The sequence below is a fragment of the Rousettus aegyptiacus genome, unplaced genomic scaffold (assembly GCF_014176215.1).
Source record: "Rousettus aegyptiacus isolate mRouAeg1 unplaced genomic scaffold, mRouAeg1.p scaffold_m13_p_14, whole genome shotgun sequence".
NCBI classification, from domain to species: domain Eukaryota; kingdom Metazoa; phylum Chordata; class Mammalia; order Chiroptera; family Pteropodidae; genus Rousettus; species Rousettus aegyptiacus.
The window spans coordinates 43186888-43213428 of NW_023416289.1; the positions used below are offsets into that span (position 1 = coordinate 43186888).

The 26541-nt window shown below is 60.3% G+C and overlaps 1 protein-coding gene across 1 annotated transcript in view; it reads left to right on the forward strand.

The window, feature by feature from the left end:
- The window catches only part of PPP1R37 (protein phosphatase 1 regulatory subunit 37), a 40067-nt gene extending 13907 nt beyond the window's left edge, over nt 1–26160 (forward strand). Inside the window, exons 2-13 of the mRNA XM_016150317.2 lie at nt 18816–18913; nt 20203–20248; nt 20488–20588; nt 21251–21370; nt 21683–21833; nt 21940–22095; nt 23136–23248; nt 23771–23912; nt 24012–24178; nt 24301–24979; nt 25262–25352; nt 25433–26160. Of these exons, the coding sequence (XP_016005803.1) occupies nt 18816–18913; nt 20203–20248; nt 20488–20588; nt 21251–21370; nt 21683–21833; nt 21940–22095; nt 23136–23248; nt 23771–23912; nt 24012–24178; nt 24301–24979; nt 25262–25344 (1856 nt within the window). The 3' untranslated portion in view covers nt 25345–25352; nt 25433–26160. The remainder of the gene's footprint in view (nt 1–18815; nt 18914–20202; nt 20249–20487; nt 20589–21250; nt 21371–21682; nt 21834–21939; nt 22096–23135; nt 23249–23770; nt 23913–24011; nt 24179–24300; nt 24980–25261; nt 25353–25432) is intronic.
- The last annotated feature ends 381 nt before the right edge of the window (nt 26161–26541 follow it).

Here is a 26541-nt window from a genome sequence, read left to right on the forward strand (position 1 = left end):
CCCCTGACACATCAGTCTGCCACAGCTACAGAGGCTCAGTGAGTCCCAGGAGTCCAAACTCCGGCTGCGCTCATGACGGGGCCACCAGGTCATTAGCACCCCCTGTGAGGGTCCCTTTCATCGTATGCTCTTCCCCCGCCCCATAGCTCCCTGATCTGTCTTCTCCGACCCTGCCAGCCACAGCCCCACCTGCATCTCCTGCCTCGGCTCACGCACCCCCTTCCAGCCCTGGCTTTCACTCCAGCGCCCACATGCCAGGCCTCTGCACAGCCTCCTTCCTTGCCTGGGAGGGTTCGCCCAACTTTTGTGTGGCTGTTTGTTTCCGTCCACTTACTGTCTCATGCTCCCCCACCCCACCCCCGCCACACATACACACAGCGTGAGCAGCTTGGGAGCCGGAGTTCGGCTTACGTGTTCCCTGCATCTAGAATAGCATCTGGCACAGAATGGGCACCAGAGAAATATTGGAAGGAAGGAAGGAACTTCTGACTCTAATCTTTTAAGTCTCAGCTTAAATATTGTCTCTCGTACGCCCAAAATTTACTGGATTTCATTAACCAATGTCAGCATGATAAAAGTAAATTTTAAAAAAATATATTTTTTATATTTCCTAACTACTGCCCAATCTAAATTTACATGCCTCCATTTCTCCCGTGAGAGTGTTTTTCTTAGAATGTGTCGTTTTTGTCTGTGTGCTTATTTTTTTGCCTTTCTAGCAATAACTCCCCAGGGCAAGATCAGGTCTGTTCTGTTGTTCATTGCCTGCCCAGTCCAGGGTGTTTGGTGAGAATGAATGAATGAATGAATAAATGAGAATATGTCATTCAGTTCCCAAACAGACCCTTCGCAGGTGAGGGAAGTGAGGGTGGGCACCAAGAAGCTCCCAGCACCCAGTTCCCATCCTGGGAGCCCTGGGCTGGACCAGTAAACAGCTGTCAGTTACTTGATTTTCAGATTTCAAACTAGAGCTCCCCCCGTGCCGAGTGCAGCTGGCCATCTGGCGCCCGTCACCGGAAGCCTGAGGCCAGCAGCCTGAAATAGCCCGCCTGTTTCCGGCAGGGCTGGTTGTCCCCTGATGGGCACCGACTTTCTCAGGGACCCCTTCCCTGAGCTTGGCGCATTGCCCACCTAGGCCTTTGGCGGATGGCAGCGATGGGAAGCAGTGAGCTACTGAGTGACTTGCAGACCTTTTCAAGCACCTTGGTGCCCCCACCCCTTGGTGGGTCCCTCACCCATTTGCTTCATTTGACTCTGACAGTGGCCTTCAGTGCCCTGGAGGCACCGTCAGCCCTCTCTCCCGTGAGCTTTGCATGCGCTGGTCCCTCTGCTGCAGTAGTCTTCTCCGCCCTTCTGCTTTTTAAATTGTTATTGTCTTCTTTTCTTGGCATGTGAGCCATGTACGTAACATGCACGTAAGTTAAAGTGTAATATAACGAGGACCTGTGAGCCTGCCTCCCAACTCAGGGACAGGAGCATCGCCATTAACTCACCTCCAGATAGGCGGGTGGGCCGAGCACGGGGCTCCCTGACTCCCATCCCGAATGTCAGGGTCTGCGTGCCTCATCGTTCTTGTTTAAGTTCGTAACTGTGTGCGTATGCTAGAAAGTATGGCATTTAGCTTCGCTTGATTTTGAGTTTTATAGAAATGGCATTGTGTCATGAGTGGACTCCTGAGTCTCACTTTTCCTCTCGACCTCGTTTCCCAGTTTCCTGTAGATAGGTAGGTGCTCTAGAATATTCCACTGTGTGACCAAGCATTAAATTGTCCATCATGCTGCCAGTGGCTCTGAGCTGTTTCCAGGTCTAAGGTTACATTGCCTGGCACGTGAGCAAGAGACTTTCTCCAGGGCACAGACCTGGGAGTGGGGTTGCTGGTCGCGGCCGATGGATCTGTGTAGCCTTTACATGGTCAGCTCTCTCGGTTCTTCTTTCCTTTCCCTGGCTGCCTCCTACTTGTCCTGCTAGGGTCTCCTGCCCACCTTTCTTTTCTTCAACAGATGCCTGCAGAGCACCTGCCATGTGCCAGGTGCAGTTATGTCGTGGGGTGCGATGGCGAATGAGACTCATGGTCTCGCGTGACCAGTGCTGTTAGGTAGCCCCTCCTCCAGGAAACCCTCCTTGACCCCCAGACCAGCTTAGGTGCTCTCCTGGATTCCCTTGCCCCAGCCCTGCCCACTCTGGGTCGTTACTGCCTGGGAGCAGGTCTGTCTCATCGACTGGACTGAGAGCCCCGTGTGGACAGGGACCAGAGCTATTTTGGGTGCTGTGTCCCCAGCACCACCTGTGCAGGGTGGAGCCCAAAGCGAGATTGGGCTAAGGGTCTGCTGAGTTACTGCTGACACACACCTGAGGCAGGTGGGATTCAGAGGAAGGAGTGGCGTCCAGCATCCAGTACTTGTTGGAGTTCAGCCTGTGTCCCAGGCCCATGTGGCCCAAAGCCCAGCACTTCCTCAAATGGCTGAGGCCACAAGAGGCCTGGCCCTGTGACAGATGGCGGAGACACGGCCGCTGCCCTCGGCAGTTTAGAGAGGAGTTGCTGCCCAACCGCTCACTCCGATGTGCAGGCTGGGGCAGTGGGGTGGGCAGGGGCGCCTCCCGGAGAAGTGTGGGGCCCGCCTGGCCCTCTGGGACCTAGAGAGCTCACATGGATGTTCTTTTGAAGAGGGCAAGACCAGGAGGCTGTGTGAACCCTTATGAAAGGTGGATGAGGCGAGAGTTGTGGGATCCCAGGGGACCAGTTGGGGCTGTGCAGGGCCACTGTGTGCCAGGCAGAGCGCCCACTGTGTGCCAGGCGCAGCACCACTTGCATTAGTGGTTCTGCATGCACTGAATCCCATGGGGTAGAGGGAATTATTGTTCCGTTTCACGGCTAAGGGAGAACCTTGAGACGCAGAGGGAGCAGGCCAGCCCCCTGGCTAGTTGGGGGTCAGTTCTAGGAGTCTGGCCCCTTCTGCCCTGTGAGGCATGATGGCGGCCAACAGGCGGGTTGGCTGGGGAACAGCACGCCTGGCCCCCAGTGCCACCTCTGAGAATGGAGGCAGAGTCACCCGGGCTCGGCCCCCCTCAGTACCATCTTCCCACCCACATGAGCTTCTTTCCAGGGCCCTTTGCCTCTGCCACTTTGTCGGTGCTTGTTTGTCCCGAAGTCTTCACTTCTGCACCCTTAGGCACCCAGCCCTGAGTAAATATTTGTCTATGAGCAAACAGGAGCGTGTGTGACCAGTATTTCTGAGCCAGGTGGCAGGGGATAGGTGGAGGTAGCTGATATGGGGACGGATGCTAGGTGAGCCTCCAGCTGGGGCCGGTCACTGAGTCCTTTGCTCATTCAACACTCACTCTGAGGTGCTGCCGAGGTGTCAGGCCCTGGACCAGTGATGACAGCGGCCACTGTTTTCCAGGCACCAACCCCGCACATGACCTCAGTGCCTCTGTGTGTGTGTGTGTGTGTGTGTGTGTGAGAGAGAGAGAGAGAGAGAGAGAGAGAGAGAGAGAGAGCGCGCGCGCGCGCCATTTCCTTAGTCTCCAGTTTCCAGGTGAGAAGACTCAGCCATGAGGAGGTCAGGGCCCTCTCCTGTGATGGGTGGGGTCTGTTTAAGTTGTCCTGGCTGCATGAGGTAAATGAGGTTGTTCATTGGAAGGGCACGGGAGCCTCTGCCAATTGGGGGTGGGGGGGCGGAGTCCTGAAAGCCAGCAGGAACAGGACTGGTGCCAGCTCTCCCGACCACAGGCACTCATGTTTTGTTCCTCTTTGGGGCTGGTCCTGAGCCAGGCAAGCCTGGCCTTCCTGGAGGCTGGGACAGGACTCCTCAGGCCCAGTCCGTCACCCAGGTGGCTCTTGCAGGCTTAGCGAAGATCCCACATCCTTCCCATCAAACAGGGCCTGCGAGGGTCAGGCTCACTTGGGGTGGGGGCAGTGTTCAGTGAAAGGGACCCGGGCTTTCAGAAATTCCTAGTAGGCACCACCAGACTCACGGTCTGACTCCAGAGGCCATGCCCTCAGCCGCCAGGCTGCACCATTCCATATGGTGAGAAGGTGGGCTCATGTCACAAAGCAGGAAGTCACCATCGTCTTAAGATGTACATATCCCTTTGGCGAGTCCCTTCTGGCTGGGGGATCATGGAGGCCACAGAGGACTTCCCTGCCCCCTCCACATTCACATCCCAGCGATAAGCCCTGGGTTAGTGGGACAGTCTTGGGCACTCATGTTCCATGGACATCATTAGTCTCCACAGCATGGGACTGGATGTGTTTTTCTTGGTGGTTCAGGCAGTTAGTCAGCCAGCATTGAGCTCTGTGCCAATCCGATGCTGGGGACCCAGCAGTGGCCAAGACAAACCTGGTCCCACCTCACAGGCTCTCTGTCCAGAAGAGGCGGCGAGAGAGACAAGTCAGTCAAGTGGCCAGCAGCGTGGGATAGGAGGGTGTGGACGGACAGGGCCCAGGGCGCGACAGACAGCAGAGTAGCCAGGCTGAGGTGAGACAAGTGAGGAGAGCGAAGCTGCAGACCGCTCCCCGGGGCAGGGGCACCCCACCCGCACCTGCCCGTCCGCAGGGTCCCCTCTGTCCTCACTGTGTGTCCTGGCAAGCCTCCACCTCCCCGAGCCTCAGTTTCCTCTTTTGAAAAAGGTGAGGGAGGGGTCTCTTCTCCCTAAGGAGTCGGTGTGAACAGAGAGGTGGTCACTGGTTAGGAGCAAGGCCCGGGGATCCGCCAGGCCCAGGCTGGAACCCCTGCCCGGAACCCCCGCTCTTCCCGTCACTGGCTGTGACCTTGGGCAGGTTGCTTGTCCTCCGGGGGTAATGAACCTGACTTCATGGGATTGTTGACAGCAGTAACCAGGGCGATGTCCGTGAAGTGCTGACTGTTGGTAATTATAACTCATCTAGAATTAGAAGCCGTCTCTTACGCACTTGGGGCTCGGGGGCTTGGTGCGTCCTGTGTGTCGGGGACTCGGGGATCAGGGCCTTGACTTCCCCCTTCACTCAGGAGCACTGTTGGCCTTATCAGGCTCCTGCTGTGTGTGAGGTTCCAGTGGCCGGAGGTAAATTGTCTATGATGATTCTCAGGTTCTTCTGTCCCAAGAGACTTGGAAAGCCATAGGCACCTTCTGGCCACACATGTGTCCGTAACAGGATCTTCCTTCATTTGGGCTGAGCTCGGAAGGTCAGGATCAGGATGGGGTGGCCAGGCCCTTCACCTTCACTGGAGTAGGCAGGTCCTCCCATGTCCCTCCCTGGGCCTCAGGACCTGGAGGCCAGACTTCTGACTGGTTGTGTGAGCCCAGCCTGCCCCCTGCAGTTGGCTGTCCTCCCCAAGTGAAGTCTGATGGGTCCCTCCCAGGACCAGGGTGGGAGTGGGGGACACTCTTCTCAGCCAGGAAGAAGCTGCCTGCATCACGGCCCCTCAGGCCCCTCAGCGGGCCTGGGGAGGGGCCTGGGAGGAGAGGGCCGGTCATCCCAGCCTCTTCTGGGGGCGTGGTTCCCTTCCCTCCCTTCTCCTTCCCTCCCCTTCATCAAGAGGTTCTCTGGGGAGGAGTTCACAGTCACCTCATTCATTTATTCCTAGCCGTTTACTAGCGACACTGCAGTGATGTCCTCAGACCCAGGGAGCTCTCGGGCTAGGACAGAGAGTGAACAAGTAAACAGATTGGGGGTGTGTGTGGTGGGGACAAGGACATGGTAGTGAGTAATGTGCGTGTGCTTGCTCACATGTGTGCAGTGCTTTAAAAGGACTCGGGAACTGCTTCTCAGTGGAGGTGGCATGTGAGCTGAGACTGAATGACAAGTTGGGCTGAGCTGGGAGGGGCGTGGGGAGGAGCAGTCCCAGACCCAGAGGCAGGAACAAACAAGGGTAGGGCAGGGCAGCTGGGGGGCTGCACAGGTGGAGGTTGCGCCCCATCTCAGGCCACGTCACAGTGCAGGGACGGAGCCCCGCCACTCCTCAGCATGGTCACCAAAGCTTACTCGTGCCTGCCTGCCTCTGAAGGGGCAGGCTGTCCCTTCCCCAGGGGTCTGCTTGGAGTCTCCCCGCAGTCCCCACCAGGCTTCCTGTGTCCAGCTGTCCTGGGTGTGCGCTTCTGAAGGTGGAACACCCAAACGCGTCACCTGGGGTTGACCCAGCCCCCAGCCGCCCAAGCAGAGGCCTGGAGGTGCGTCAGATCCGGCTGGCTGGAGTGGGGCGGGGCCGCCAGCAGCACTGCGGCTGTGGGGCGACCACTCGCTGGGGAAGGCGTGTTCCCTGCGCCCTGCCGTGTCCAGCCCCACAGGTCCATGCACCCCCTCCGATGACTGGGAGGCCCGTGGGGCTGGGGGACGTCTGGGTGGTGCTTCATCAGGGAGGATAGCTCATGGCCAGGGACCCTACATTTTTGCTGAAGAGTCACTGGCCAAGATTTTCAGAACAGGCAGAGCTGCTGGGAATCCCCACCCGGGCCTCCCCCCACTGCCAGAAGGAGCCTCTCCCCTGCCCTCTGGGCTGTGTCACTGCCTTCATTCTCTGGCCAGGTCTCCTGGCACCCAGCCATGTCCCCAGAGCACCCTGTGGGATCTGGCCCACTGTTCCTGGTCAGGCCCCCGGGGGAACTCCCAGCCTGGCAGGAGAGGGTCCCCTAGGGGCGGTGGGCTGGAAAGCCAGGGCCTCAGGGACTGTAACTGCTGTGGGCCAGCGCAGTGAGAGGGGACAGGCTATGCCGTGTGTGGCCCGTGTGGTCACTCAGGCGATACCACCTTGCTGGACCTCATTTTTTTGGTCTTAGCTGGGGAGGTCGGTCATGTCCCCTTCCTGGGGTTCTGTGAGCCTTCAGTGAGCATGGGCACATGCAGAGGCCTGAGTAAAGGTAAGCCAGCGGGTCCCCGCAGAACGTAGGGACACTGCTGTCACCAGGCTTGTGCCGGGAGCTCCATGTTCCTGCCACCCCCCTTGTGCCTCAGAATTCTCCTGACAACCCTCCTTCTAGCCGTCCTGTCTCTTGGGTGCGGGTGTGAGGCCCGGCTTCATGTTCCTTCCTTCCTTCCTGCTCAGTTTTGCCTAGCACCTGCTGGGCCAGGCCCTAGGGAGCCACCCAGGCTGGGCTGCCTTTGTCTTTAAAGTGGCCTTGAAAGGCCAGCCTCTTCCTAACCCACGCTGACAGCCCGAGGCGTGAGCCAGATTTCCCTCCCTATGTGGGCCGCCAGCTCCAAGCAGCTGCTCTTTTTCCCCCATCGAAGTTTTTATTATGAACATTTTCGTATGAGAAACCTGATGAACTCACTCCCCAGCTTCCGGAATGATCAGTATGTGGCCAATCTTTTCTTCCATGCTGCCCCACCCCATTATTTTGAAAAAAAATCCTATAGATATCTGTCATTTTACCTGTACGTCTTTCTAAGTTGCTTCTGAAATGGAAGCGACACACAGCCCTGCACCAGCCACCTCTGTCCCGTGCCGTCATCTCCCCCAGGCTCAGGACGAGACCACTGGGAAAGTGGCCTGGTTAGGGCTGTACTCTCCGTGTCTCTGCACATGGCGAGTGTGAGATGCTCGGAGAAGAGCCGAGCCTTCCCCTGGCCCCTCCTTGAGTGAGGCCGCCACCCCAGGAGGTGGCTCTGGGCTGCTGGGGGCCTTCTGTCTGGTTCCTGAGCTGCTTCCCTTGCTCATCTCTGTGTTTGTTTGCTTTTTAACAATGAGCACAGGCTTCTGTTCTCCCGCTTTATTTCCTGAAAGGCGGCATTCCCAAGCACACTCTCCACCTCTCTTTTTCCCTGCGATGCATCCTGGCCGTTGTTCCCTGTTGGCTCAGGGAGAGTGTCCTCGTTCTCTGGCCACAGAGAGTTCCGGTTCAGGGGAGCTGGAGCTTACTGACTGTTCCCCAGCGATGGACATTGGCGTAGGTTCCAGTTCTGCGTTTGCAAACAATGCTGCAACGCAGAACCTTTCAGCACCTTTGCAAGTCAGTCTTAGCCTGGCCCTCCAGGAGCGGAGTGGATAGGTCAGAGGGGCTCTGCGTGCATTTGTGTTTTGGGATGTTGAGTGGAATTGCCAGATGGCCTTCCAGAGGGGCCATCCTGGTTGCCCAGGCACCAGCGGATCAGGAGCGTGCGGCGTGTCGGCCTCAGCAGCGGCGTGTGCCGCCAGCCTGCGGTGTCGGCCTGTCCTGTGGGTGGAAAGTGGGACGCGATTCTCTTATTTCAAGGATCACTGAGTGTTTGAGAATTCTGAACCCGATTTTTGTTTTGGAAATGGACTTGAGGAGGCCCCCTCGGGGCTGAAATGGGGAGTCAGGGCCGCTGCAGGGTAGGGCCATCCCCACATGAGGAGCAGCCCAGCCTGGTTGTCTGGAGTCCAGGACGTGGGCAGCAGCAGGAGAGCGAGGGTTAGATCTCTCTCTGCTGTTCAGCTGGAAAAGTATCCTTGGGCAGGTCACTTGGCATTGCCCAGCTTCCCCTGGAATGGGGGTGGGGGGGCGATCATCCTACTTCTGAGCGCTGTGAGGAGGCCTCAGTGAGGTCAGGTTTGTGAATCGGTCTGGGAGTAGGCGCAGAACAAGGGCCCCACAAACCACCAAAGACCACCCCCCTGCAGTGTTCCCTCCTCTGAGGAGTGAGGGTTCTGGGGATGGACGGAGGCCGGGAGGAGCAGCGGAGGGCAGTGGCAGAGGGACGGGGTCAGAGGTGTGGGCCTCAAGTCCCATTCCCACTCCAGGCTGAGGCCCTTCCCCCTTGGGCCTCCGTCTCCCGCGTGTGTGGCACGTGATCTTTGATGCAGGCCCAGAAACTGAGCCCTGCGGGATTCACAGCAGGGAGCATGCGGGGAGGGTGTCACCAGGCAGGTGGAGAGCTGGCTTTGGAAGTAAGATAGGGAGTTCCCCTCCTGCCCTGGAAAAACTGACCAGTGACACAGCGAAGACAGACCTTCACCTCCTAGGGTTCTCCTGGCAGGGACCTGAGGGACTTGGAGGTGGCCGTGGACAGAGATGACCAGCCGACGTGACGTCGGGTGCTCTGTGGCGTTCTTCTGTGGCTGCTCACCAGGACTGGACTTGGAGAACTGGGCTTCAGTGCACTTGGTCTGCCCACAGGTGTCTTCCAATAAAGATATTCCCATGGGAAGCCTGGTCTTGGGAAGCCAGCTGGATTGGGCCTAACATGGCCTGTGAGCGCCCCACAGACTCAGGTTCTGGGCCCAGAGCAGCCTGAGAAGAGGCTGAGAGGTAGGAATGAGGGAGGGGGTCTTCATGGGAGCAGCACGAGACAGTGGCTCTGCAGGGACAGAGGACACACGTGGGTTTATGTCTGCAAAGGTGGTGGGGCCTTGGGCTCACGGGACCCCCCACAGAAGGTGTCGTGGGCACTCTCTGCCTCCCCATCATTTCAAGCCCCAGGAGGCTGCTTTGCTCTGCTCTCCAGTCCCCCTCCCCCACTCTGGGGCAGCCCAGGCCAGGGAGGGGTGCATTGTGGGAGTGTTAAAGGAACCGGCACCAAGGAAGACTGTGCAAGGCATTTGTCCTGATCTAAGTGCGCTCATCCAGGCCCGCGTCACGTGCTCACCCTCCCAGCCCGAGTGCAGGGCACCCAGGGGAGAAGGACGCTACCCTGAGTTCACCCAGCAGGTCCAGGTGGAGCTGGGAACTTACTTGGGTGTCCGTTCTTCGGACTCCTAAGACCCACTCTTCACCCACCCTCCGTTTACTCATTCTGTCAACTAATGTTAATTGAGCACCTACTATGCACTCAATATGTGCCTTTCTAAGGGGGCTTCGGTGGACAAAGCACCAAAATCCCTCCTTCACTGTAGCACGAGCACACAGACACATGATATAAAGTTTCACGTTAGGTCGTGAGAAGTGCCACGCAGAGAGCGAAGCAGGGCACAGGGATGGATAGTGACGAAGGGGTCTGTTTAGTGTGGGCTGGTCAGGGACGGTCTCTGAGAAGGGGACGTTGGGGCAGAGACCTACAGGCTGGGGAGGGGCGAGGCAGTGGGGGTCGAGGTAGACGAGTCCTCACTCTGGGCGGAAGGACAGCAGGCGCAGAAACGCTGAGGCTTTGGGAATCGACGACAGTTCTCTGTGATAGGACCAGCTGGGGACCTTGACCATGATAGCCTCTGGGCCAGGTCTGCCCTTGGACCTCTTTCTTACACAAGAGCAAGCCTCCTGCGTGAGAGCTTTGCCGCCTGCACCTCTAGGATGACAGCCCATCCCGTGCTCAGTGACTGAGGCCCTCGGCGGGCACCCCCCACCAGCTGGCGCACGAAGTTCCCTCTGCGTGGCGTGTCTTCCCCCGTCGCTGCCTCACTCCTCCAGACCTCTGCGAGGCTTCCTGCCCCGCCTGCCCTCCTGCGTGTTTGCTCCCTCCTCTCTGCTCTGGCCTGTGCTGCTGCTTCTGGGTTTGTCTCCCCGACCACACAGAGGGCTCTGGGGCAGGGCTGGAGTGACAGGTGGCTGCTTATTGTGGGGCTTCGGGTCTGGGGAGAGGGCTGTCCTAGCATGAGTGCACACCAGGGCTTCCTCATGCCCACACTCTCGCACGCGGCCCCTGGTACCTGTGGCAACCCTGTGGAGGCCAGGTCCCAGTGGGCGCTGTGAGCAAACCCCGGGGGGCAGCTCTGTGGAGGGGCACAGCCAGCTCCCGGAAACCCCAACAAGAAAGACAAATCCCATTGGCCCCCCCTCTTTATCCTGATATTGGAGAAAGCTGCATTTCTCAGCCCCTAAAGCCATCTGTCCAGCCTGAAGCCGGGGGCCTGAGGACCTCAGGGCACCAAGTAGAACGAGGACAGTCCTGGCCTTAGCACCCTCCCCCCTGCCCCTTCCTCGGTGCGTGAGTGTCGGAGAGCAGTTAGCATCTCAAGACGCCCCCTGTGCACAGTGCGCCGGGTCCCTGGCTCTGCAGGATCCTGAGGACTGAAGGCCCGGCAGGAGGCCTGCTGGGGGCCGGGGCGACACGCAGGGCAGCTCTGTGCAGGCGGCGCCCTGACGCGCAGTGCGTGTTTCACAGACGAGTCGTTTCCGGCAGGTCTGGGCCCTGGGTCCCTCTCGCCTCCCTGCAGGCTTCCTCACCCAGTGGGTCCTCCAGTCTTCCTGCATGCGGAGCAGATGGGCCCCTGGCCAGAATGTTCTGCCCACCTTCAAGGCCTAGTACAGCCGTCTGTCTGTCACTCCCTCACCCTGCCCTGGTGCCTGCCCTGTGCCTGGCCCCGTGCCGAGTGGTGTTGGGGACAGAGGACCACAAGTTGGAGGCTGTCTTCCTAGGGCTCCCAGTCCAGTGGGGAGACAGACTGGTCTCCAGATGGTGACAGCTCAGAATGGGCAGGGCTGAGATGAGGGAACCAAGAGATGGAGGCCTGACCCAGATGGGGGGGTCAGGGAGGGCTTCCTGGAGCAGGACACCTGAGCTGAGAGTTGGAATGTTAATGTTATTATTACAATCATTATACAATATTAATGAGAGGAAGGGTGTGAGGTGTGATGAGGCAGCGGACCATTCTGTGAAAGAGGACAGTTTGGGGTGCAGCTAGAGCATAGCGTGGGGGCGGGGAGGGGAGGGAAACGCTTGCTTCATCCACAAGGCTCAAACCGGGCCTCTGAGATCTGGCTCCTGCCCAACAGCCTGATCTTAGCTCAGTCGGAGTGTGCACAGCGCCCTCCTGGGGCGCCCAGAGTGTCTGTGTATGCTCCTTCCTAGGCCAGGCACCTGGAGGGTAGGGACCAGGACAGAGCTTGGCGTGCGGCAGGCTTCGGGGGTGTTTATTAGGTGGTACCTCAGTTAGAACTCTCCTGGGGTTAGAAGCCTGACTCGGGGTGAGGGGAAGGAGGGTGAAGGAAAAAGCAAGAATGTGTCGACTTATGGACCTGAGGAGTCCTGAGTAGTTTGGCTTCAGGCCTGGCTGGATTCAGGGTCTCAAATAGTGTCATCGAGCCTGTCTCCCTTTACCTCTAGGCTGGCTTTGTTCTCAGGAGGCTCTCCTCCCGATGGATGCCGGGGTAGCCTCCAGCAGCTCCCAAAATGGGATGTCACCATACCCACCCCCGGGGACGAGAACTCTTCTTCCTGTTAGCTGCATCGTGGGCCCTGGGGTGGCTGTGGCTGGTTCCACAAGGGTCAGCTCCCTAGCCTCCACCCATCGCTGTGACACAGCTGTGGACGGGGACCTGTCCACTCCTGGAAGCCTCGGGGAAGACAGCAGGGAGCGGAGGTAACGTGAATGGCCTGGCACTGTGAGGGGCTGGGAGACCGGTGCTGGCCTGCCCGAATGGGCGGCTGGGCCAGCCAGTTCTTTCACCCGTGTCATGGCCAAGGCTGTGCTCACTGCCAGGGCAGGTCGTGCCCCTGGCACGAGGTCCACCTGCGGGGACACAAGGTCCACCTGTGGGGCTGCAGGCTCGGCCTCCTGGCTTCTCTGTGTCTTAAGACACTGGCCTGGTACCTTGCAGGCCAGCGTTCTCCCCTGAGGGTGTGAGCCCAAGCAGCCTGGTTAGGGAACGATGGAGAGAGCCCCGAGGGCCGGGTTTCTCGGTCCCGTGTGGGGAGAGACTTTTCTGCGCGGGCCAGGTCACCCACCTGCCACGAGGCTCTCCGTTTCCCGTCTATCAAGCAGGGTGATGGTGATCGTGCCCCCTCACAGGGCACACACGGCGTGGCGACAACTGTAGCAGACTGTGGGTGGACAGCCAGGTCCCAGGAGGCCAAGGCTCCATACTGTGAGGTCGTAGGGAGGGGACTGGGACCCAGGCCCCCTGACTCAGGCCACCCACACTCCTGTGGGTGGGTGGGGTGCAGGGCTGCACAGACTGCAGAGAGCTGGCTTTGCCACCCCGTTCCCCAGCCCCCTAGAGAACTAACTAGCAGATGCCACAAGCTGCATCACTTTCTTTGAAATGATGTGATACTTGCGTCCATCCTCTGTCTATGTGGCCTCCACCTCCTGCCCACATCAGCCTGTCCTGGGTTACCTCGTCTTGAACTCGCCCATCTTGCTCCTGCCCTGTCCCACCCCTCGCCCAGTGGGTGCCACGTCCTGTTGCTTTTGCCTGCATCCTCTCGGGTGAGCCTTCTGAGTGAGTAGTCGCCAGGAGTTTGGGCTTTGAGGTCAGGCGAACCTAGGTGGGGTGAGGGGCCTGGGGGAATTGATTCTTCTTATCTAGATGTATGAATGTGTTGAGTTGGTAATACCTGCGTGTACCTCAGCACTGAAAAACTATAAAAAGGCATGTACAGAAAAGAAAGTTCCTCTCCCCTGCCCCTGTAGCTCCCCCAGCCAGCCTTCCTACAGGCAGGCCCCCAGTTTCTTGTGTGTCCTTCCAGACTGTCTGGGACAGAGCCCAGCGAACTGCAGCCTGGGTTGGTTGCCTGACTTTATGGGACGCGTCCGTGCTCGTTTGTTCACATGCTGCCCGTGGCTGCTTTCCTGCCGCGGCGGTGGCGCTGAGCAGTTGTGAGAGGCGGTGAGAGGCGGCATGCCCCGCAAAGCCTCAGCTATCCACCGTTTGTCCCTTTAAGAAAACCCGACACTGTGTGTGTTTAAACTCAAGTCAGACCTGGGTTTTGTCTCTACCCTTTGACCTCTGGGAGCCTGGACTCTGTGAGGAGGATAATAAAGGGTCGTCCTCGGGGTGGCTGGGGGCTTCCGCGGGGTGACGCTGGCCTAGAGTGCAGGAAGCAGGGTGCCGAGCAGGGAGATGCCTGGGCCGTGTTGGCTGCCATTAAGGGCTCTCCACAGCTCAGGCCCCCTGCCTGTCAGCCTTTCCCTGTCCTGCCCCAGGTTGTCACCAAGATGGAAGGACACTTAGAGGGAGCACTGTGTTCATCACCTCCGCTGTGCTAATCCCAGCGGCCTCCCTGTTAGGGGCTACAGTGGGCTCCTCCAGGTCTCCAGAGGACCGCATTTCCATAGACCATAGAGTACAGTCCTCCCCAGACCTCGAGTAGTTCCTTTCGCTGCTCTGCGCCCAGCCCGCTGGCTCCTGCCTCACGCAGAGAGAGCCGAGTCCTCACTGAGGCTGCCGTGTGCCCCTCCCCTCCCTTCCCACCTCCCACTCCTGTGCACGGCCCCGGGTTAGGCCAGGCCCACTCCCACCCATCACACCTACCCTCCCGGGGACCACTGCCCATGCCGCATCTGCGTCTGTCTCATCCGTGTCCCCCACCAGCTTTTGAAGCCCCAGCACTGAGAGCTGGCCCCACCTTCCCTCTTTGTCCCCCTCCCCCTGCCCCGTTACTTCCTGGGTTTTGACTCCCACGTGGATGGATGCCTGTGTCTGTCTCCCCCAGCTCCAGGCTGGCAGGGACAGCCTGAGTCATCGCCTCCCCCCGCCGTCCAACCTGTCCTTGCATCTCTTGGGTGTCTTTGCACCTGTGTGCGAAGGAGAGGCCAGACTTCTCTCTGCCTGCCACCTGATGCCTGGCATTGGGTTTCTCTCTGTCCTTTTGTGAGGACCAGAGCAGGTGTGGTGGGAGGCAGGCTCTTCCTGGGAAACCGGTCCCAGTTGCTGGGGCAGCAGAAGCTGATCTTTGTGCGAGGCCCTGGCCACCAGCTGCCATGGACCCCGGAGTCCGTGGGTCCCCACAACCTGCCTCTCCCTGGCCCCTTCGTCCTCCTCAGGCCAGCCAAGGTAGTCTGAGAATTGAGCCATGCTACTTGCAGTGCCAGACGGGTCTGGGTGTGTGTTCCAGTCCTGCCATTCCTGGCTCTGTGACCTTGGGCAGGTGACTCGGCCACTCTGGGCTTGTTTCCCCTTAATATAAAAGGGAACTGTAACTGTGCCAGTCTCACAGGATCACGGCGCTGGCCAAATGAAACTATGCATGGAATATTCTAGCATCATGCTTTGCTCAGAGTTAAGTACACAGCGCCTGGAGGAGGCGACAGCCATCATCACTTTTCTCTCTAGTTGTGTTTCTTGCCGAATCAGATCCGGCACTGTGCCCCGTTGGTGCCGGCTACTCAGCAAACTCCCTCACGTCCTTATCTCCTGAGACCCCACAGGCGTCCCTCTCGGGGAGGGAAAGTGGGCACTGCGTTTGGTGGTCACAGCCTCCCCAGGATAAGGACTGGAGATTGGAGCGAGGGTCTTTTCACCTTTAAACATCCCGCCCCAGCTCGCCCGGTGTCCTCCCTCCCGCACACACCACCGTCCCCTCTGACTTGGCACTGAACTCCAGCCCCTGCTACGTCACACCTTCAGGCCTTGGACTTGGGAGTCGAGCGAACGCACCGGAGCCCTGATCTGAGACGCACACTAGCACACATGTCCCTCTGACACCCCGTGTCTCCGTGGCTTCGCCAAACAGTCCGTCCCGGGACAGGTGCTTTGCGGGCCTGTTCTGGGTCCCTGCCTTCCATTGCGGGGGAAGCACGCCAGCGACGGCATTGGTGAGCACTCCCGAGTGTGTGCTAAGCCCCGGTCTGAGGGGCAGGCTCAGTGACCCTGGGAATTAGATACACTCGTCCCCCGCTTCGGGGAGACGGTGGTCGAGGCCCAGAGGTTAAATCACTTTGCTCGGAGTCTCAGTTCAATTTGGGGGCCAGGATTTGACCCCCAGCACTCTGGCTCCAGGTCCTGTGTCCTAAACCACGCTCCGAGACCCCATGTCCCCGTGGGGACCCTGAGAGTCCAGATTCGAGGTGGGAGGAGGGAGGCAGCGAGGGTTCCAGCCCCAGTCACTTCAGGTCAGAGCTGGGCCGTCACCGCTTTGCGGGCCCACCCTTCACCGCCGAGGCCTCGCCCCAGCTGCGCTCAGGGCCTCCGCGCTGCTGTCGTTCCCTTGCATGGCAGTCCCCAGACACCAGATCTTCAGTGTCTTCCCTTCATCCCCTTGTCACAAGTTGCAACGTCACAGATGAACAAGCATACGTAGGGCCAGCCCTGGGGCCAGCCACCTGGGCCGCTCCCCACCGTGGCCAGCTCACAAGTGTGAGGCGGCACCGGGAACCGCATGAGCACTGTGCGAAGGCCACTCGTTATTCCTCTGAACCACTTGTACTGCTGTGTACTTTCCATCTTTTCTTAAATTGGATCATTTTTTAATTTAAATGCATTTAGTCTCATTCTCAAAGGGTATACTATATGCAGATGCTGGTTTCGATGTGGTAGTCCTTTTTTCTTAATACATGAATGAAACATATGTACACTGATTGCTGTAAGGTCACGTCTGAGCTCCCCGACACTCGTGTATCCTACTGGTGACGTGGAATGTTCTCATGGTGCTGTCAGGGAAATCGAGGCAGGCGGGGGTGTGCCCAGCAGTGCTGGGTGGGTTGACTGAGACTCCGCCCTGGTTCCGTAGTGTCTTCTCTCAGTGCTGCCCCCACCTGGAGGGTGTCTCTTCCACTGAGCAAAGTGATCAGATGCAGTTCTCATTCTTGTCATCAGGGGTCGCCAAGCCTTTTCTCCCAGCCTGTCATCCCCTCCTATCCCTGCCCTCAGTTTCCCCTTCTCTGTGTGGGTGGGCAGGTGCAACTTCCTGAGCTCTGGCTGTGACCTTGTGTGAGGCCGTGCCTTCGTCCAAACTCAGTATTTGCCTGGCTAAAGGGATGGTCGGATGGCAGCCGTGGGTGGCGGGGAGGCGGCCAGGTTAGAGACCCTGGGCCTCAAGCTCATCAGAAGGCTCCTTGTGAACTTCAGGAGCCAGAGGGGCAGCTTGCTTCAGCCCGGGTAGTCAGGGAGGGCTTCCTGGAGGAAGGGACGTACATCAGAGTTGAACATCTCAAGGACCAATCACAGCTTCAAGGGTTGCTAAGGTGTCTGTTGTTACCCATAGACTCTTTGCGATACTGAGGACTGCTAGTGATGATGCCACATGTGCCCAGTCTCTACTTCATCCCCAGACAACCTGGCCAGGCCAACCTGGGCCTTTATGGAAGCAAGTATGTCCAGGGTAGAGGTTTCTTCCCTTTGGCCATTTGATGAAGCCTGCGATCCCCTTCCTGGAGTGAGATTTCTAAAGGCAAAAAATAAAACAATTGCAAAGGATACCAGTTAAAATACCGTTAGCTAGATTTTTTTTTTATCATAATCTTGTATTTTTGCTCTTCATTGTCACATGAAACAGTGGGAGCTAGCAGCTCTCATGACAATCATTTTCAAAGTAGTGATGAGCATTCAAAAGCTACAGTAACGTTACGTGGTATAAAAACATCTGTGAGGTCTGTTGGTGACAGAGTCTCAGGGGCTGCTAATCACGATTTCTCTCTCGCCTATGGTAATGTAAAGAAAATGCTAAATTTCATTTTAGTTCAGTTACTGAAAATAGAGAGGCAGTTTTTTCCCTACTCAAGTTCATGGACGCTACTTAGCTGGCCTCCCTGAGGCAGCTGCTCTAGTCCTGAGGGCTGCCTTCCAGGCAGGGCCAGCTCCCGTTCCTCCCCGGAGCTGGAGGCTGCCAGGCACATGGCCACGCGTCAGGGACATGGGTCCCCAGGAGGGCAGTTGCACCCGAGGAGGAAGTGAGGGGTAGAGGCCCAGCCCGACCTCGGGGGAGCTGGGGCCTGTGTCGGCTTCTCTCCCCCAGCACAGTGGCCCAGCCTCCCCACCCCCACGCAGCACCATGGAGAAGGCTCAAGAGCAGATGTTCGCCTCTGCCCTGCACCAGCTGCCTGGCCCCGGGGAGGCAGCTTTCCTCCCCTAGGAAACAGGGCGGTGCTTGGGGAGATAAGGGTGCCTGGCCCCGTGCCAGAGCAGTGGCTAGCAGGAGAGTCTGCTAAGAGGGGCTCCCACTGGCCCCTGAAGGCTGGGCCAGGATGGCCGCAGGGTGAGGGGAGGCTGGGAAGGGCTGCCAGGAGGCCCTCTTTCTGCCCGCCCTGCCTCCCTGGGTGCCACCCACCCTGCCGTGCCCACGCTGTCCTCCAGGCCCCGAGGACTCCTGCAGCAGGGCCGACCCTGCCCCTCCCCTGCTCACACCCTCTCCATCCTGCTCTTTCGGTTGCCCCTGGGGCAAAATCTAAGATGCTAGCCAAGAACTGAACACTGGACGAAGTCTGGTCGCCTGGCAGTGGTGCTTGGGACAGTCATTCTGCCGTGTGAAGGATCCCAGGCTTAACATTTCTCCTGCTGTATGAAGGCTGCCGCCAAGGCCACGAAGTGTCCAGCAGAGGCCGATCTGCGTCGACAAAGGGCCAGCCCTGCGTCCCCGTGGCTGCAGGCCCTGGGCTGCCCACGGCGTGGTCTCGCACAGCCATGGGGTTCGGGCTGCTCCCCTTCGTCCAGCCCTGAGCAGCTGCTGGGGGATTTCACGGCTGAGGGTGTTTCAGGAGTGGGGACCCGAGGGGCCAGGTGGCATCACCGTGGAGAGCTGAGCTTGCTGCCCAGCTCTGCCACTTACCAGCTGTATGACCTTGGGCAAGGTGTCTCACCTCTCTGAGCTCAGCTTCCTCACAGGGCCGAAGTACAGATTCATTCTCTCATCCAAAAAGAAAACAAAACAAAACAAAAACCTGAGCCTCTGCTCTGGCCCCGGCCCTGGGCTGGAGGAGGGTGCAGGGGGAATGGCTTGACGGATACACAGCCCCCAGCCCTGGCCTTGTGGGACACTAGTCTAGTGGGGGAGGCAGCTGACAGAAGAAGGTTGTGTGGTGTTAGTTGTGTATTGTTTGTGTGAAGGAGCTGTGGGGAGCTGTGGAGGGTGGGGTGACTTGGTTCGAGGGTGCCCAGGGGCTCCTCGCCAGGACAGCAGTAGCAGCGCGGGGCCTCGATGGGAGGACAGAGCTCAGTGGGATTCAGAAGAGGCGTTTTCTCCTGAGGCCTAGAGGACAGGGGGTGCTGGCAGAGGCTGGGGGCAGGAGGGGCAAAAGGGGCCCAGGACATGGAGAGTCACAGGCTGGGGTCCTCTGTGCCCACAGCCCAGAACGTGACTGTGGACGAGGTCGTGAGCGCCTACAAGCAGGCCTGCCAGAAGCTCAGCTGCCGGCAGATCCCCAAGCTCCTCCGGCAGCTCCAGGTACGCTGCGCCGCAGGGGGGGGAGGGCTGGTGCCCTCCAAGTGAGGGGGAGGGGCTGCTGAAGTGAAGCCGCGCCTCCCCCCCCCACTGCCCAGCCCCTCCCCCCCCCCCCCGCCCCCAGCCCGAGGCCTGTGCTCCTGTAGCTGGGAAAATGCTCTGCTCAGTTGTAAGTCGTCAGGCCCTTCACGGATGTGTAAACATGGAATTATGTGAAGTAAGGATTCCAAGTATTTATCACTCCCCAAAGAACTTCTGTTCCCTGTGGGGAAAGCCATGTATGTGATATGTGTTCTTACAGGCCTGAATTATAAAAGCAAAATATTCTCTCTGATTTTTAAAAAATCAAAATACTAGAAACATAAAAAGTAAAATCCACTTCTTACAGTTTGCCAGAGTCCCATTCCCCAGGAGTCCCCAGTGCTGACAGTTTGGGGGTTTGTCCTCTGACCTGCCTAGTTGTCTGTCAGTGGGCAGGTCGCTACCCAGAGGCACAGGTGGGGGTGGGCTCTGTTTCTGTATAGCCTGGTGCTCACAGGCATCTCTCCCGTGGCCCATGCGGCCTGGCCACATGGGTAAAGCACTGGTGTAGCACCTTCCCTCTGGGTGGGCCATTCCAGAATGTTCCCAGGTTGCTTGTTTCCAGGCTCGTTGCCCCCTCAGACAGCGCTGCCGAGCGGTCACGCTCACTGCCCACCCCGGGTTAGGAGTTCTGTGTGTGTTGCGGGCGGTGGGGTCCCATAAGGGCCTGTCCAGGGCAAGGCGGCCTCCCAGGCTGGTGGCCAAGGCCATGGGCCCTGGCCTCTGGCCGCCCCTTACTAGTGAGTGACCCTAGGCAGGGCTGGGCCTTCGCCGCCTGTCTGTTCGTGGGTTCATCACAGCGCCCACCCTCGGGGTCGATAAATGTGGAGCCCAGAAAACAGACCTGACAGCCATGGGGGTGGCACTGGGGGTTGGAGCCAGCAGGGGGCTGGGAGGACGTCTGTCCAGCACCTTTACTGCCCTTCACTGAGCACTCGCTGTGTGCCAGGCCTGGCGCCCCGCCTTCACCGCCAGACCTCTCCCCGCCAAACTGTCAGCCTGCCCGGCCTCAGCAGCCTTCACCCTGGCTGTTCCTATGCCTAGGACACCCTCCCCAGAGGCTGCTGGGGCAGAGGGGCTGTGCCATCCTCCTGCCGCCCCAGAATCCTGCCTCCCCTCAGAGCAGAGGCCCCGTGGCCCCGCGGTCAGGGGCCAGCCCGGCGCCTGCACATGTCCTTCTGCCTTAACCACCGTCCACTCTGCTTCCCCAGGAGTTCACGGACCTCGGGCACCGCATCGACTGCCTGGACCTGAAAGGTGAGTGTCTGGCCAGGATCCCGTGGGTAGCAGCAGGGACAGGCCCCCTGGAGGAGGGTCCAAGGGTGGAATGCGGGCCTGGGACTGCTGGGTCCTGCAGAGAGGAGCTTAGCCAGGGGCCGGGGCCGGGCCTGAGAGAGGTGTGGGGGGCAGAGGGTTCCCCCGCCTCCCGGCCTAGAGCCCATATTCCCACCTTGCCCCCTGCCACGCACGCATGCCGAGCGCTTCATCTCCCCCAGGTGAGAAGCTCGACTACAGGGCCTGTGAAGCCCTGGAAGAGGTCTTCAAGAGGCTGCAGTTCAAGGTCGTGGATCTGGAGCAGACAAACCTGGACGAAGATGTGAGTGGCCCCCACCACCACCCTGCCCTCCCTGAGCTCCGTGGCCCCTTGGAGGATTACCTGGGGAGAGGACGGTGCAGGAGGAGGCCAGGGCTTGGACAAAGGCTGGGCTTTTTGAGAGACAAAATGGGGAGATCCAGTATGGCCAGAGTGGGGTGGGGGGGCAGAGAAGGGACCTCAGACCCACCCCAAAGGGCAGAGATCTAGAGGGCCAGGCTCGAGGGGAGGCCTGTTGCCCCTGGAGCCTTTCCAGCACCCCCATCCCCCGCCCCAGGGATCACAGTGCCTGAAGGGGAGAATTTGAGAAACTTCTGGAAGCGGCCTTCCCGTTAATGCCCAGGTGTCCTCACCTCCCTAGACTCGGAGGCCACCAGGAGCCCAGGGCTTGGGCCCCAGGTTAGAGGAGACAGGAGAGTCAGGGGGAGGGGTCCTAGAAACTGAGGCCCAGGCCCAGGGATTCCAGAGGCCTGTGGTGGCCACACAGCACATCGGTCCTGGGGGTTAGTGAGGGAAGCAGACTGGCTCCTGCAGGAAAGGGACCTGCTAGTTCCCGTGACGCAGAGGTGCCCGAGCAGCAGCAGGAGCAGCAACAGGACCCGGCCCCTACCTCCTGACCTCCCCTCGGCCTGGGCCTGAGGCTGAGCCATGCTTTCTGCTCCCAGGGTGCCTCAGCCCTCTTCGACATGATTGAGTACTACGAGTCGGCCACGCACCTCAACATCTCCTCCAACAAGCACATCGGCACCCGGGGCTGGCAGGCCGCCGCCCACATGATGCGCAAGGTGGGCGCCCCCGCCCCCAGTCTTAGGGGGTACGGGGCTCAGGCACAGAGGGGCCCCAGCACTCCCCAGGGCACCCGGATTTCAGGTCCTGTGTGAAAGCGGCCCTGGCCCCATTTCTCCTCCTCCCTTCTCCGCTCCACTTGCCTGTAATGCATCCCTTGGGGGCAGCCAAAGTCACCAGCCCAGCCCCGCTCACCCACAGCACCCTAGTCTGGCCCTTCCAGCAGCAGCCATGCCCCCTGGGGCTTGGGTGGGAGGTCCCTCAGGGCAGGGAGTGCCGAGGCCAGCCTGACCCAGCCCATGCCCCACCAGACCAGCTGCCTGCAGTACCTGGACGCCCGCAGCACACCGCTGCTGGACCACTCGGCGCCCTTCGTGGCCCGCGCCCTGCGCATCCGCAGCAGCCTCACGGTGCTGCACCTGGAGAACGCCAGCCTGTCGGGGCGGCCCCTCATGCTGCTCGGTGAGCCCAGGGAGCCGGGTGGTGGCGTGCAGCCCGCTGGGCGGCCGGGGCTCTTGGCCGGGTCCTTGGGGCCTGGCCAGTCACACGCCTGCCCCTGCTGCCCCAGCCACAGCCTTGAAGATGAACATGAATCTGCGGGAGCTGTACCTGGCCGACAACAAGCTCAATGGCTTGCAGGACTCAGCCCAGCTGGGCAACCTGCTCAAGTTCAACTGCTCCCTGCAGATCCTGGACCTCCGTAACAACCATGTGCTGGACTCAGGTGTGCACGAGACCCACCCACCCTTCCAGGCACCCAGCACCCACCAGCTGCTCCATGGTGTCCACGGCATCCTCAGCCAGAAAACTCCAACTGGGCAGGGCTGGACGGCAGGACCTCAGAGTGGGCGTCTACTTAGTCTACCTAGTCTAGGGGTCAGGGTGTCCTGGAGGAGGGGACGGCTCATCGGAGACCTGCAGGATGAAGCGAGGTGTTGAACAGATAATTTAAATACTGAGCAAAGTGCCTTGAAGAAAGCAGGGTCATTGGTGACGATAAGGGTCAGTCTTCACCTGTTTAACGTACAGGGAGGGGACCTGTAGGTGGCGATGTGGAGGCTGAGAATGGAACCAGCCTTTTTAGAAGCTTGGGAGGAGAGCCCAGGCAGGAGACAGCACGCGTGAAGGCCCTGAGCGGGGGAGACATTTGATGTTGGCTGTTTTGTGGGGAAAGCCACAGGGAGCCTGGGGCGGCTGGGAAGAGAAGAGAAAGTACTTCGAGGAAGAGTTTGGTTTTCTCATGGGGGAGGGCGGCTGTGACCTGGTTCACTATGGAGCAGAGTCCCTTGGCCCCAGTGTGAAGAAGGGAACGGGGTGCGGTGGGGGTGGCAGAGTTGGATGGCGAGGCCAGTGCCTCCCCCTAGGGCAGCCCGACCCCAACACCACATTTACTAAGCACCTACCCCGTGCCTGGCCTGTCACCTCCAGGCTCCCAGCTGTGAGACCTCTGCCCTCGGGAAAGACAAAGCCAAGATAAATTAATCAAGTATTGACTGTCACATGGTGACATGTGCTCCGGAGAAGAGTAAAGCAGTGATAGGGTGACATCTGAGCAGAGCTCTGAGGCAGACAGGGAAGGGCGCCCCCCAGCCCAGGGCTCAGGGCTGCCATGTGTGCCAGCCGAGGCAGCGGGTGGTGGCAGGACCCAGCCGGGGGGTGGAGCCCTGGGGTTCGGCGTGCTTGCAGAGTGGCAATTGCTCCAAGGTTGGTGTCCTATGGGGCAGTGCCTAGGCCACAGACAGAACTCGCCCACGCACCCCCCAGGTCTGGCCTACATCTGCGAGGGCCTCAAGGAGCAGAGGAAGGGGCTGGTGACCCTGGTGCTGTGGAACAACCAGCTCACGCACACGGGCATGGCCTTCCTGGGCATGACGCTGGTGAGTTGGCCTGCAGGAGGCCGGGGGTACGCCCCAGTCCCCACCACCACCTCCCCCACTGCCCGTGCTCAGCATCGCCACCTTCCTCCCATCGCGTGTCTCAGCCTTGCTTGTCTGCAGGTTTAGGAACCGTTTTATCTAGCTTTTTGGCCATCAGCTCGCACCCCCCTTTTCCCCGAGGAAGGTAGCCCTCCTCACGCCGTCTCTTTCCATCCAGCACCGTGCATGATCTAGCACAGTGCTTTGCACAAGGTGAAACTGTTTTTCATAGAAAGCTAGTATTTCTGAAAGCCATTAGCGCGTCTAAGTCTTTTCGTCACACGGTGTTTGAAGCAGGCTCACAGGGGACACGGGCCCAAACTCTGTGCTCACAGCCCTCCGGATGCTGGTGGGGGCAGCGGACAGGGGGTGGACTTTGGGAGACCTCTCAGTATCTGAGGGGTTCAGCCTTAAGTAGGATGCGCGGCCCTGCCGAGGGGGACATGCGCCTTCACCTCTCCCTCACGCTGGGCACCCCCACAGCCGCACACGCAGAGCCTGGAGACACTGAACCTGGGCCACAACCCTGTCGGGAACGAGGGCGTCCGCAACCTCAAGAATGGCCTCATCGGCAACCGCAGCGTGCTGCGCCTTGGCCTGGCCTCCACCAAGCTCACCTGCGAGGGTAGGGCGCGGGGCCAGGCCCCGGGGGCCGGGCAGGCCGGGGCGGTGGGTGGCTCGCCGGGCGTGGGCCCATGGCCAGCCCCTGCGGTCCCCCTCCCAGGCGCGGTGGCGGTGGCGGAGTTCATCGCCGAGAGCCCCCGCCTCCTGAGACTGGACCTGCGGGAGAACGAGATCAAGACGGGCGGGCTCATGGCACTGTCGTTGGCCCTCAAGGTGAACCACTCCCTGCTGCGCCTGGACCTCGACCGCGAGCCCAAGAAGGAGGCGGTGAGCGGGCGCTCCTTGTGGCCCCGCCGCGGGCGCGGGGGGCGGGCCGGCCTCGGGTGGCCACAGGGCCTGCCGTGGGGACGGGTGGCCCAGAGCCCTAGCCAGGCCCGCTCCGCCCGCAGGTGAAGAGCTTCATCGAAACGCAGAAGGCGCTGCTCGCCGAGATCCAGAACGGCTGCAAGCGCAACTTCGTGCTGGCGCGGGAGCGCGAGGAGAAGGAGCAGCGGCTGCAGCTGTCGGCCTCCATGCCGGAGATCACCGTCACCGAGCCCCAGCCCGATGAGCCTGTGGACGAGCCCGCCGCCGAGGCGCAGGAGAATGGGGCCCCGGACCCTGGGCCCCGCCTGGACTCAGACTCAGACTCGGACTCCGAGGGGGAGGACAGGGAGGAGGAGGACGGGGAGAGGGCTGCAGCCCCCTGCCCCACCCCGGTGCCCCCCACGGACTCCCTGGGCCCTGGGGACAGGAGCCCCCCAGGCAGCCCCTCCTCCCCCACCGAGCAGCGTATTTCTGTGTCCAGCCCGGGCCGGGGCCACAAAGTCTTTGTGGTGACCCGGGTGGAGAGCCCGCCCGAGAGAGCAGAACCCCCCGTGCCGCCCTGTGCTCCTTGTCCTCTCCTCCCTCCCACTCCCCCTGCCCTGCCCCCTGCTGAGGCCATCAGCACTCAGGACCCAGGGTCGCCTGAGCCTCAGCCAGGGCCCCTGCTGCCCAATGGCCTGAAGCCCGAGTTCGCCCTCGCGCTGCCACCGGAGCCGCCCCCGGGGCCCGAGGCCAAGGCCGGCAGCTGCGGCCTGGAGCACGGTGAGAGGAGCTCTGGGGACGGTGACAGGGCACCCGAGTGCCGTGTGCAACCCCCACCCCGCAGCAGTGCTCAGTTTCCCGTTCTTTAAGTGGCCACCGAAGGGGCAGGGAGGAGTGGCACTTGGTCCACGGTGCCCGCCTTGCTTCCCTGGGCCTGGGCATGCAGGGCGGTTGGCCGGAGTGCGACCTCCGTGGTGCCCTGGCCCTGTGCTGCCCCGAGGGTCGGGCCGCCGCCCCCTCCCCACCTGCCTGACCGGAGGCCCCCACGTGCTCCCCACGCAGAACTGAGCTGCTCCAAGAACGAGAAGGAGCTCGAGGAGCTGCTTCTGGAAGCCAGTCAGGAGTCGGGACAGGAGACACTGTGACACTTTAGGTGAGATGGGGGCCCAGGGCACTGGGGAGCCAGCGATGGAGCCCCTGGCTGACAGGACCCCCCAACCTCTTCTCCCCAAGTTCCTTTTTTCCAGTTGGTCTTCGATGAGCTGAGGCCAGAGCCATGAGCATCCACTCACCTTCACCCCAGCCTTCCTGAGGCCCAGGATTCCAGGGGTGTGGGGGGCCTTTCTGGGGACCCCTGCCCCCCACAGCAACACTACATGAGGTGCAGGAGCTACGAGGAGCACCCCCTGCACCCTGACTTAAGCACTTCTATTTATGTGTTCGGCACCCGAAGACCAAGCTGGGGGTGCATGGGGGGAGGAGGAGGCTCTGAGGACATCAGTCACAAGGCCGGCGACTTTTCCAGAGGGCCCCGTTGGGTCAGGGATGCCCCTGTGGAGGGCAGGAGTCCTGGGTGGTGGCGGGGTGGCCCACAGTGGCCCAGGTGCGGGATGAGGCAGGAGCGTGCGCATTGTGGGAGGGACGGAGAGATGGTGGTGGTTGAGCTTGGTGGAGCAGCCCACAGGGCGAGGGCCGGGGTGGGGGGATGGGAGCAGACCATCAGAGCTTTCTTTTTCTTAAGTGCAATAAATCTATCAGGGAGCTGGGTGGGGAGCAGCCGGGGTTCTAGAGACCCTGCTGTCCAGGCCACTTGAGGCTGTGCCCTGAGAGGCACTACAACCTGGGGGAGGGCAGGGGACACGGGGGTGAGGGTGGGGTGGTCAGGGGCGGGGGAGGGGCTGCTCCTGTCGGTGCAACTCTGTTCTCACCTTTTCTAATAAACCAGAGCTGGGTTCACCATTCGCCTGCTCCCGTCTGCTGGTGCCGGTTCTGGGTGCCTCCTGCGGGGCTTCTGGGCCCAGGGAGCGGGGCGGGTGGGGGCCGGATAGCACTGGTTCTGGAGTGTCTGCCTGGCTACGTGCCCCTGGTCACCCCAAGGGACACTGGGAGGCCGCCTCTTCCCTATGTGTGTCCACACACTCAGACCTCACACAGCTCGGGTGTCCTGTCCAGTTCACAAGTGCCTTTCTTTGGAGGGACACAACCCCTTGAATGTTCTCAGCTTCAGGTCTGGCTTCTCCAGGTGACAGGTGTGGTGCTCAGGTTCAGAGATCCGTCCTCTGCCCATTCACCTATGGCTCATGGAGAGCAGACACCAGCCTATCCCTGGTGGCCCTGGAAGC